At 36.8% G+C, this 12,872-nt stretch overlaps 1 protein-coding gene across 9 annotated transcripts in view; it reads right to left on the minus strand.

Annotated features, from left to right (window-relative positions):
- CTNND2 (catenin delta 2) overlaps nt 1-12,872 on the minus strand; it is a 680,681-nt gene that overhangs the window by 420,685 nt on the left and 247,124 nt on the right. For all 9 annotated transcript variants that reach the window (XM_055705594.1, XM_055705593.1, XM_055705599.1 and 6 more), the window contains one exon: nt 1,738-1,850. In XM_055705594.1, coding sequence (XP_055561569.1) covers nt 1,738-1,850 — 113 coding nt within the window. The remainder of the gene's footprint in view (nt 1-1,737; nt 1,851-12,872) is intronic.

A 12,872-nucleotide genomic window follows, 5' to 3' on the forward strand; every position in this document is an offset into this window, starting at 1 on the left:
AAGAACTGCTATCTAATTGTAAGCTTTCGATGTTATCTTCTGGACGACAGTATTTCATGTATTTTCAAAAATGTTTTTAATTGAAATGCTGGAAATCTTTAAATCTCACATGTAAAATATTTCTGGGACAAATTACATGTCAAACATTTGCATGAAATCTCCTCAGTGATTGTAGGTACTAGTTTATTCCATAGAGAGATTAGTACTCAAAATATTAAAATTCTCAAATAACTAAGGTCTCTTAAGAAAATGCTGAGGGACCTTGATACCATTGATGATTTAGAAGTATAACTTTACCAATAGGAAAGAAGTTCGCCAGGAAAACACATCCTTCCAAATAAGAAATTTCCCAACCTCTGTATCACTGGCTGGAATAATCCTAAAATAACTGTATTATTCAAACATAGCTGAGAATTATTCAAACACAGTTCAAATAGCATTTTTGAAATGCAGTCATACCATACCTAAAATTCAAAGTGCTGGGGGAGTGCACTTGTGCAAGTACAGTACTGTACTGCCAGATATTACCTACTCTGTGCTTAAATAATTCTAAATAATACAGTTTCTCTAACGTTAATATAAGTCTAGTTGGTCGGGAAGATTATATAGAATACATTAAGATTTTACCTTATGTGTTTATTTATTCAAAATGTTCATATTTAAGTAAACTTCATGTCCAGCTTCTGATGAACTACTCAAGACTCTTCTGACTTCTGCCATATTAATTGAACTGTTACATTCAGTACCTTTGTTGCATCTTTGGCATTCTATTGAATAAATATTTCCTACTTATCATGGAAAACAATAATTTAATTGAAATGTAGTCAGAATTGCTGAAACTATGGAATAGTTTCTTCCAGTAGTAATAGATTTGGGTTTTTACTTCATTTTTTTTGATTTAGTTTTTCTACTAGTATCACACAAAACTTGGTAATAGGTTTGGTATATCACACTTAACCTTATGCATTCAAAAGGTATCACACATTTCCACTGATAAAAACAAAAGATATGTCTATGCAACATATTTTTGTCTACATCTTTGAGACTCAAGTACTATCATCTTTCATTTTTTAGGTTCATCAGAGAAAACAAAGAATCTAATATCAAGAAGCTCAGAACTACAAAATCTTTACTTTCACCAAACTGACCAAGAGATCAGCTTCCTTTTGTTACAATGTCTGAAATAATCTCGCCACCATCCAATCAGGGTACCAGTATAGTTTTTAAATTGAAGAAAGCCAATGTTAAAAAAAAAAAAAGTGTGACTCATATCTTGATAATTACATTTTGGTATCACATCATGAGCTTTAAGTAATTATCTCTAAAGTTTTTAATACCTTGAATGATGAAATTATGATAAAACAGGTTCACAAAACTTATCAATACATCTCTGCAAATATGACCTAAAAGAGCTCTGGCAAAAATTACAGCTGTATTGGTAGTAGAAAAAGGAGTTTTGCTGTTAATCTATTCAGAGAACATCGAATCATTGAATTCCAAATGTGACTACTATTTTGCCGGAAAAACCAGATACCAAACTCATAAAATTAAGCCTCTTCTTGAAAACTGTATTTATAAAAAGCAGATCAAAATGCAAAGTTTCAAACTCTACTAACACCTCATGCTCCCTGGTGTAGAATTCTTTTACGAAGAGATGATCAACCTTGTTCTCAGTGCTAATTCATAACAGTGACAAAATTCATTACATTACAAAGAAATTAGCAATTAGTGTATTACCTAATGCTGCTCATGCTTCCAGTTTCTGATCCAAGCTTACATCTCTCCAGCTGGCTAGCTACAATCTGACGTTCAGCCTCAAGTTCTCGAGTCAGTCTCTCAAACTGCAGTTCCTGAAAAAAATAAATTAAACCATTTGTTTTGACTTCTCTTGAGATTAAGAAGGAATTTCGGTACATAAAATTGTGATTTTTGCAAGAACTGTTAAAATGGTATCTTACAGGAAAGTTTTTCTTTATATCTTTTTAAACACATTCACAGTTCAAATACTTGTGGTAATGCCTACTTGTTCCTTCATTCACTCTAATGATATTTGTGATAGAATGAGCCACTTTATCAGGAATGGGATTTCCAAATACACTAAACAATTTAGGCCTACATCAAAACCATTCATAGTTTGTGTAGGCCTCCTCACAGCATACAATACAAATGTGTTCTTAGCAAGCTGATGAGAACAATTTGTGTCACTCAAAATAAGACACAAAGTTCAACAGATGATCATGTGGTGACAAAAGCTTTTGTACTCAAAAGGACAACCATCATAGTACACAGCAGTAAAATATACTAAATTGAAGGTGTGTTGTTATGGACTGAACACACAAATTTCTATATTTAATGATGCACATATGGACAACAGCTGTATTAAAAATCCTACCACTAACTGAATGTATTTTCTTTTATTCTGCCAAGGAAGCCAAACCAGTCCCACCAGCTAAGATTTATCCACAGATCTTATAAACATACTTCTAAATAGTTTTTGGTTTTATACTCAAAAAGATATTTTTTTTTAATTAAAAGAAGAAAAAAAAAAAAAAAGAGAAGCAAAACCAATACAAGTATTCTCACTATTCCTTAAAGATCTACATTTCCGACATATGGTAGCAATAGTTTTATGAAATACAAAATGAAACACAGGGAATTATGTATGTTGTAAATTTGCCAGTTGTTGCTGCCCTTTCATTTTGGTCATAGTTACATTAAGTCATTTTCACAGGTAAATAGGAATAGCTCTCTTGCCCCTTCTCCTTGGGTTTGTTGAAGGCTGAAGTAGAAATATCTTGAAAATTCAGTTGTTAAATTACTTCTGTGTCCACATAAATGCAAATATTACCTCTTTCCTCCTCTTTTACTTTCAAAAAAGGTCTCCCCATAAGGCAGAGAGGTATGGGAAAGGGTACCTTGAATAACTCCACAGCAATGTCTTGCCTAGCAGAAAAGCAGCACTGGAAATTACTTGGGTCATGACTTAAATCCACCAAGTGCTACTGAAGAACTTTGTTTTTAAGAGAAAGGAAGAAATGGTAGGGGTAGAGAGAAGGATTCAAGCCTTCATCCTATCTGATACCCAAGACCTCTGACCAAGAAGCTAAGGGTAAATAGAGGCATTAAACTTTTCACACCTCTGAAAGGAGACGAACCATAACTGAAATGGAAGGAGGAAAGGGCTGGTGATTGTTCTGCCTAATTCAGCTGGACCACCCCTCTTTGTTTCCCTTGTTATTGGCTGGAGTAACTTCTGTCCTGCACTACAAGTTACCTTGCATTACAGGTTACCTACAGCACAAAATAGCCAGTGTGTTCTTAAAAGGCTGCTGACTATTTGACAAAGTCCTTAATTCTGTTCATCATACCAAGCAAGACTATCTAGAGTACGAGAATACCATAAAGAGTCAGACTGCTGTAAAGAACAAAACATCACTGCTCACTGAATGATAATAGGGCATTAGTAATCATAGTTAATAATATTCTCTGCACATTTTTGTAGTACTCAGAAATGTCTTTTTTATTGTTGTTTGTAGATAGGGCTATTAAACATCACCTAATAATTATCATCTATTTCAGATATGCCTACTTCACGGACAGGATTTGTCTCTTGCCTTGTAGAATCAATTGTCTGCGAAGTTGAACAGACTGTTGATCAACTTTCCAAGAGCTATTATACAAATCTTGTCCATGCTTGCAGAAAATAATACCAATATTACTAAAGTTTTGAACACCATGAAATCGAAGTGCCGCAGTATTTGCTATGCTACTGTGCTTACATCAAAACATGTAAGCACTGAGAAAATTGGATAGCATAGAATACAAAACAAAATCAAGCAGATCATTAAGTTTACTTTCAAAATAAAAGCATAAGCTTTAACAACTATTCTGTTCCACTACATTACTTGATTATATCATGACAATGATATCAACGCACATTTTGATGTTTGGTACATTTTCATCCAGCCAGCTTCACTTCTCACCATCCCAGGTGAGGCAGGCCAGATGTGCCCTTTGCCACAGCCTAGCAGAGGGCACTTCTTTTACCTGCCTAGTTGAGAAGATGGAGCTATCCTCACGACGTTACTATGAGAATGTAAGAATCAAGGACTCGGGAGCTAATGCTCCTGACTGCCCAGGCTGTCATTTGCCTTTTCACAGACAGACAAGTGTAGCTCATTGTGTCCTTTTACTCTAGGTGTGCAAATAACCCCTCTCCAGCTCCCTTTTGCCTATGCTATCCCAAGTCAACTAAATATAGAAATGCCCTTAAACCTAAGTAAATACTATTCTGCCTCTTTGTCTGGATTGTGTATCTTCTCATATATTTTCTATGCTTCATATTCCTTCAGTTAATCACTCTGGTTGACTACTTTCCAGACACTTCTCCCTTTTCCCAACTAACAACCTTATGTCATGATTACTTTGCCTATAGAACATTTTTTGCTCATGATTCTAGTCTCCAGAAGACACTTTACTCTTGAGACTGTCACTTATCATTCTTTCCTACTTATTCCTTTCTGTTCTCTTCTGCATTGCATCTTTCATTTCCTAGCATACTTTGTGACTCATCTTCCACTAATGTCTTTCAGTCCTACTATACAAATTGCTACCTAGCAAATGCCCTAAAATGATCAGTTCAAGCTGCCTCTCTCTCTCTTTCCCTAATTAGTCCCTTATTGAGGGAACTCTGCTCTTCTTAAGATGTACAAATTAATGTTCTCTGGTTTCACTGTGAATACTTAAGTCCTGCCCTGCAGAGACGACTGGAAAAGGACAGTTGTGTGTATGTTCCTCCTCAAGCAAGAAGCAGAGATGTGCTGGATCACTTAAGAGAAAAATAATCTTGGGCTTCTAACGCATGAAAATGGCTAGAATAGGTCAACAGTTAACTACATTATGAGTTTGATTTAATTGCTATTTCTTACTCAGTTGTCTTCTGCAGGTGCCATCAGAAGTTAGGGAAGGAAGGGAGGAGATGAAAGGTAGGGAGGTGGGATATGTGAAGGGGCAAAGCCAAACAATTATTACCTCAGAATTATCCTCTACATTAAATTTAAGAAACAACGGTGTTAGGTATTCCCTCATGTGTTAACAAAGGTGCAGGCCCACAGGGCTGCCTTTAGAATGAAAGAAGAATTCATCTAAGAGTCAGGACAGTCTGCTACCCTCCTGTATCAAGAATCCCTGGTAGAAAACAAACTAATAAGCTTTTTTCTCTTTGTTCAGGAAGCAGTGAGAATTACTAATATTTGAATAAATCCATATGTTTAGATTTCAAGCAGCTGCCACAGAGCAAGACAGAAACTAGAAATAGTATTTCCTTACATTTTATAAAAATAACCACTGAACCCGATTCTGTCATTTGTCTTATTTGTTCTGTTTACCAGTTCATTTTCACCAGTTCATGCCATGTTGTTATCTTCACAACCGTCTATTATTTATCTGAATCAAGCTAATCAGAATATCAAAACTAAAATCAAATTCCTATCCACCGATTATGCAAATGTATTGTTGAGACAATTTCAGAATGAAGAACTGCAACATCAAAATTAATTTAAGTAATGACACATCAAGTGCAGCTTCATGAACTGTCCTACAAAGGGCAATGATGCTAGACCCAAGTGCACATCCAAAGGCACTGGGAAGTGAAAAGCCCAGTCTGGCAATCCTTAGCACTTAACACCATAAAGGGTATGGGATTGGGAAGCCAACAGGAAGATTAGAGAGACAAGAGCAATCCAGAGAAATCATTCAGGAGAACCGCTGGCAAAGGGAGCAACTTCATGATAAAGACAATTTATCAAATTGTTTTGAAAATTTATCTTTAAAAGTGGTATTTGTCCACTAACATGAGGTCTTTTAGTAAAAAATATTCATTATTCCATGGATGGAAATTGGACGTTTTGGGTTTTTTCTCAGTATGGGTTTTATCTACCCTCTGCAGCCACCAAAACTTCAAGCATTAAATAAGACCTGAGTCAAGTCATATGTTTCACAGTGGTCCAGAAACTGAATACGCCTGATAGAGATCTTCACAGCCTTCAGACAGGTTAAGAACTCCTGATTTCAGAGCACACCAAGAGGGTATTTGGTTATTTTCATGTTTTGTATCTGCTAGGTGGTTTGTATTGACCCATTTGAATGTTGGGAGAGGTAAAACAGCTCAAAAGAAATTTGGCTGATACTCAGAGCTGATCTCACTTTACTCTGTTCTTTACAATCTTAAAGTAATCCCTCAGTCCTTTCCCAGAGAGACATGTGTTGATGCTAAGCAAAAGACACAGCAAAAGCAGTAGACAGCAAAAAGCAGCTGATACAAAAAAAAAGTAAAAAAAAAAAAATATCTAAATTTAGGCTGAATAGCCTTGTGGATTTATTAAATTCCCAAGAATCTTAAGGTCGTAACATTAAAGAGGAAAAACATATAGCTTTTGACTATAAATATACTATACAAAACAAACTGGTGCACTGATGATCATTTGAATCGTCAAGTACAGACAAATAACAGCACTGAGGTAAAGCTGGGAATCCCTGGTGAGATGAATAGAGAAAGCCTGATTACAGCTACACAAATAAATAAATAATCTCCTGGATTGAAATCTTTCATAGGAGTATCTCAGAAACCACAGAACTTCCTGAAATACACAGGCTGTAGAATGTACAATATTGGCTCTATCTTGTTGTAACCTATTATATGAGAAAAACCGCACCTCAATTAATGTCACAAGTAGTATGTGTATATTACTAAGCAGATCCTATGGTATCATGCGAAATTCCATATACTGCACATCTATAAACTCCAAGTAAATGTCATTATTTAGGGTGGTGTTCACAACAAATTATTGTTAATCTGTTGTACCAGACACACATGAGCAGTTAAAATTGGGGCACACACTTCCTGAAGAAAACAGCAAAATCTATGGTAGTTTAATTTGGCAGAAATCTAGGGACAGGTTTGGACACAAACCAGACCTGATAGACCATCCTGTAAGTAGAAGGAAAACAGAATGTCGGTTTCAAACAGGATGAAAACATCATAGCAATGCTCCTATCCATCTGACACTGAATATTGTTCAGAAGCTTCAAAACTGGGCTTTAGAATGTAACATTTGCTTCTTCCAGCTTCTCTGCTTTCTTTGTTGGACTGTGTTTTCAGTTGTTCTTATCCTTTTTCACTGGATTGTTTCACTCTTCCCTTTCACTGAATAACATGGGGGTGAGAGAAAGAGCTCACAACAAGGTAATAATCAGATAAGCACAGAGGTTGCAACTTCAGAAAGTCAGCAGTGGGTATGTTGTTGCAAAATCTTAATGAAGGCAAAAAAAACCCCTTAAGTCTGAAAAAACCCAGACTTAATAGCCACAATTTTGCCTACATGCAACAGCAAGTTTGCAGGTAACATCAGCCTGAAGGAATCAATTCATACATTGGAGGGCAGGACTACCATTCAGAGGAACCTTGACAAGTTGAAGGAACACGCCAAAGATAGTGTCATGAAGTTCAAGAAAGAAAAATGATAAATCCTGCATGGAGGATGGAGTCCCACATAACAACACAGCACCTCCACAGAAAGGACCCGCGGTCTGGTGAATGATGATTACCTGTGACTCCGCAGTGCATTCCTGTGGTGATGATGCCCAACCACTTATTTCACTGCACTAGCAAGAGAGCTTCTAGCAGAACAAGGAAGTAATTATTCCCTTTTATTTGGTACTCCTGAAGCTGCATTTTGAGTACAGTGCCTGGTTTTGGACCGCCAGGACAAGAGACATGACAAGATTTTGAAGCAAGGCCACCAGAGGCCCACAAAGATGGTGAGGAGATTGATGCACACACATTATACAAGAAGCTGAAGGTATTTGATTTGTTTAGTGTGGAGATGAGAAGGACTAGGGAGGATTTAATTGCAGCCTTTTTAATGGGGAATTATAGTGAAGACATCACCAGGCTCTTGGCAGAGGTATAGAGCAAAGAGACAAAGGCAAGAAGTCACAAGTTGCAATGAGGTAAATTCTGACTGGATATAAGGAAAAAACCCACAAACAAACAACAGCAACAAAAAAACCCACCCAAGTCCCAAAAGCAAACACAGCAAGGGTGGTTAAACACTGAAACAGGCTGCCCAGGTAGGTTGTAGAATCTCCATTCTTCAAGATTTTGAAAGTCAACTTACATCTGATCTAACAACAGAGTTAGACCTGCTTGGAGTAGACCTCCAGAGGTTTCTTAATCTAGTTTTTCCATGGCCCTAGAACTGATGAGCTCTGGAAATTTTTCCAAGTCTTATGGTAATCTGCATTATGGATTAGAGATCAGAGGCTATCAAACTCTCTTGACGATCATCAAGGTTACATGAAGACACATCTGACTTGATGTAAGCGCTAATATTTTATCAGCTGGAACCTGTGTTTCTCTAGCTTACTCCCTCACCTGATCTGAGGGTTTTAGCAAACCCATGCTTCTTTACTTGAGATTAGCATGGCATCTGGGCTATTATGCATATGGGTTATTTACAAGGTAAAGAACTAGTCTGGTTGATTACAATGTTTAAAAATAAATTATTCTGTCTTTTTCGTGTAAGATTACTTGAAAGAAGTCCCTTTCATGCCTTTAACAATTTTAATAGAAATCAGACCCTATTTTTTTTTTCTATTTTTAGGACCCTGATACAAATGAGGTCACAATTGCATTCAGTTGCATGTTTCAGCTCTCCAGGCACAATGCCCTGTTCCTCTGTGAGTTACAGACAAGCCTTGCTCTCTGAAGGCACACTGCCCAATTGCCTGGACTTCTGTTCCTAGGGAAATTGTATTATTTCTTCTCCAGCACAATCACCAAAGTTATTTAAATTATCTCCATTTTTCTGTTACAAATTGCCTGGTCCTTTTTTATCCCATTTTTTCTTCTCGCTGTTTTGTATTCAGCTTTAGTCTTTTAGCTCATTCCTTTCTTTTTTTTCTTCTCACTAGTTTTTGCATCCCTTGCCAACACGCCTAATGGTTTATCACCCACCATGATCACTGTGCTATTCCTCCCATGCAAACTATTTCAGTCCCCTAAGTAATAAAGCGTAAGTAAAAGCCTTGGAGTGTTAAGACAGGATCCGAATTACTAAGAGTCTTCTAAATCTCATACTTCTGTTTCTCCATCTTCTGCAGAAGGAATTTAAGATAAATTGATTTCCTAACTCGCTCGCTTTGACTTGCTTTAAGGATTACTGTTGTTAATTGTAAACCTCAATGTAGGAGCAAAACAAAACCTCAGAGATGGTGGATCTTCTCGAAGGAGAGTGAGAAAAACAGAGCGGGAGTTTAGTAACAGACCCTGACTCTTCAGTGTTACACTGGACCAAGCTTCTAATTCTCATTTTGTCCATGCAGAAAGATTTCTTTCAGTTGTCCCAGCGCAAAGATTTACTACATCTAAGTGGAAAGGAAAAGGGTAATTCCATTTACATTAGCAGTTTTTGGAGGCTGACTTTGCATGTTTGGCAAATCTAATATAACAGACAGAACTGTGCCTTTTACCTTGATTTTCCAATATATATCTGTAGGGTAGTTTTGTTCTGAGAACAGCAATACAGTCCTTTTGCAGCTGGAAAATGCTTTATTACTATGTAAAAAATATTTGCATGGTTTAAAGACGTGAAAAGCCAAGAAAGTGAGACAAAATGGTTTCAAAAAGTGAAACTTCTAAAAATATTGTAGACATCAAAGCACTAAGAAAACATTTTTCTCATTCTGACAACACACTCGGTTTCCAGTCTCCCTTTCTCCTCTGATCTGATCTGTGGTCTGATGGGCATTATGCCAAGATGCTACCAATAGCTACAGAAGTGTCAGAATACACAGCAACATATGTGCATACCAGTAACACACAACACTTTTTGTGCAGTCTATCTACATGCTTAGATATCTAAAGTCTTCTCCAGCATTTTATTCACAGGGTTCTCCAGTTCCCTATTTATACATCTTTAAACTAGTTCTCCCTTACAGAGTTTTCAAGATGCACATCATCCTAGGCATTGCGTAAAGATGGAGAGCCAGCATTATAAATCATTGCCTTAACACTAATTCAGAATGGTCTAATGGATTAGACATCTCCTTCCTTCTTCTGCTTCCATTGGAGAAATTAACTCTGGTGAACAATTTTCTCTTTTGATTTTCCTTGCCTCGTAAGACAGACTGACTTCTCAATCCATACGTAGAATGTCAGTGCAGCACATCCAAGGATAGACTCCATAATTTACAATTATCCTTGAATCTCTGAATTAATTGGGATATTAGATCTGAATATTTCCATGAGCATCTATATAAAGAGCTAGTCATTAGCATGATAGTAAAGGATTCAAAAGTTATCTAACAAAACAAATTGGGCTTATTTTTCTTAGGGTAACCTACTGCATGCAAATCAATACCTATAGGATTTTGGGTCTTCTTGTCTTACAGCTAACAACACAGAAGCTTGATCTTTTGCATACTTGCAAGACTCAGTTTGCTATACTAACTGAATGTGGATGCCCTTTCAAATAAATAGAGGATTACAACAATACTGTAAGGAACAAACATAGAGATGTTTCTGAACAAAAAAAGGGTAGCAGACACTACATGATTAGTCAAATAATTCACTTATTTGCAGTAATATTGTTACAGAAAAAAACAAAGAACAAAAAACAAAAGCCAAGTTTTCAAACGGCTAAAAAAATTTGAACTCAGGAACTGCAAACCCTCGAGATTAGCACATTTTCTCTCACAGATGATTCTGTGGAAGTAGCAGTTAACTTTAATAGCCCAAACTGTGCTTTTGAATCTTTACTCTTTTATTACACCTTTTATTACAAAGAAGACAACTAGTAAAATAATTAGGCAATTCATTCCTTTTCTGGCTACCCTGCAGAAATACCAGATTAATGAAATTCCCAACAGATTCTTATTGTTCCTTATGAAAGAGAAAAGCAATTAGTAATGAAAATGTTATTTTTAAGAAGTATCATTATGATCTTACTATCCTAATTTCTAGCTCATCTTTTGAACAAAGTAAAAAGGTTTTCATAATGAAATTACAGTCTAAAAATTACCTGTTTGAAAACAAATAGGTGAGGAACATGCAGTTCAGGATAACATTTTTAGTACAGTCAAAGATAGGGAAACAGCTTAGAACTAATTCAAATTAACAATCTCATTGAATAAAAAGAACTTGCATGGGTTGACACAGTATGGAGTCGGCAGTACTGGCTGTCCATCAGGACCAAGACATATTTTGAAAGAAGGGTACAAAATGCTATAGTTTTGGGAGTCTTCAATTACCCCTGTAGTTTGTACAGTCAAAAAACATGACCAGGAAAGCATGGCACAGACTGAATTTTGGACACTATCATAGGCAGCTGCTTCAGATGCCCACAAGAAAAGATGCAATTCTTGACTTGGTCTCAGGTAATGCACAAAAGCTGGTTTGACATCTTGCAGCTGAGAAGCCACTCTGATTATTCTGTGCTCAGATCCAACATCCTTATAGAAGTCAGAAAACCTGCCAGTTATAAACTACATAAAAAGAGAAAATATGTAATAAAAAATCAAAAAGTTTGTTTCAAGCTAAGTGTCAACTCCTCCTAGGCAGTATGGAAACTACTTGATGCCCCATATTGGAAGCACAGAGCCAATGCAGTGTATCAAGCAAAGCCTAAGACATATCAAAAAGAAGTTAGCACAGTTGAGCAGGAGGGCAAAGGAAGTCACTGGAAACAAAAATGTTTTTTCTGAAAGCTGAAATCATCTTCAAATGAAGAAATTCAAAGACCATAAATGCTGACAGGTTAAATATAAAAACACAAGACAGCACAATATGGTTCTATAGGGACGAACAGTCGAAGTTTCCAAAGCAAACAAAAAAAATCTTTCTTCAAATGCATCAGGAGCAAGAAGCTGCCTGGAGAGTCTACAGAGCCCCTGGGTGATCAGGATACAAAAAGGTTCATTGAAGAGAAACTAAATGAATCCTTTAGAACAGTTTTTTACTATTTCATGGGAAAATCCCATGCTAAGAACTCACTGAGCTAGTCTTATCACAGAATCTGCCTGAAATTGAAGTGACTGTAGAACAGGTCATGAAACAAACTGACAGAATAAACAGTAACAAATTGGAAGATCATACAGTATTCACTCAAGAGTTCTGCAGGGACTAAAAAATACATAGCTTAAAACAGATGTAATACCCGAGAACCGAAAGAAATTGAATGCAATGTCAGTTCCCAAGGAGATCTGTAAGACTACAGAGCAGGAAGCCAGACAGTCGTATCAGGCAAATTAGTTGAGCCTACAACATGAATGCAATTAGTGTACACCAACATAAACATAAACTACTTATCCAGAAGGTTTCTGTATGGATAAGTACTTTCTTAAATAGGAGGTCAAGACTAGAAATAAGTGGTAAATTCTTACAGCTGAAGGTGTCCACCAGTGACTTGTCTTGTGTTCCACAGAGTTCAATACATAAACAAACTACTCGAAACAAGGAGTGAACAACAGCGTGCCCACATCTGGCAACAACACAAAATCATGCAGAACAGTAACGCTGAAGGGCAACAACAGAGAATTTCAGAAGGATGTTTTCACAGCCTGAAAAAGCATACAAAGTGGGAGACGAAATTCCATGCAGATAAACAGAATGTGACCCTCATGGAGCCAAATCGATCCTAACTTCACATGCCCTTCAACAGCCTGCCAGTGCTTCCACTGAGTTGCATACTTTTTCCCAGAAACATAAGGGTGACTGGTCTGTAGTTTCATGGATCTACCTTTCTGTCCTTTTTGTAGATGTCTGTATATTGCTCTCTTCCAGATATATGGGATTGCCCCTTACTTCCATGACC

The sequence above is a fragment of the Falco cherrug genome, chromosome 3 (assembly GCF_023634085.1).
Source record: "Falco cherrug isolate bFalChe1 chromosome 3, bFalChe1.pri, whole genome shotgun sequence".
In the NCBI taxonomy this organism is placed as follows: domain Eukaryota; kingdom Metazoa; phylum Chordata; class Aves; order Falconiformes; family Falconidae; genus Falco; species Falco cherrug.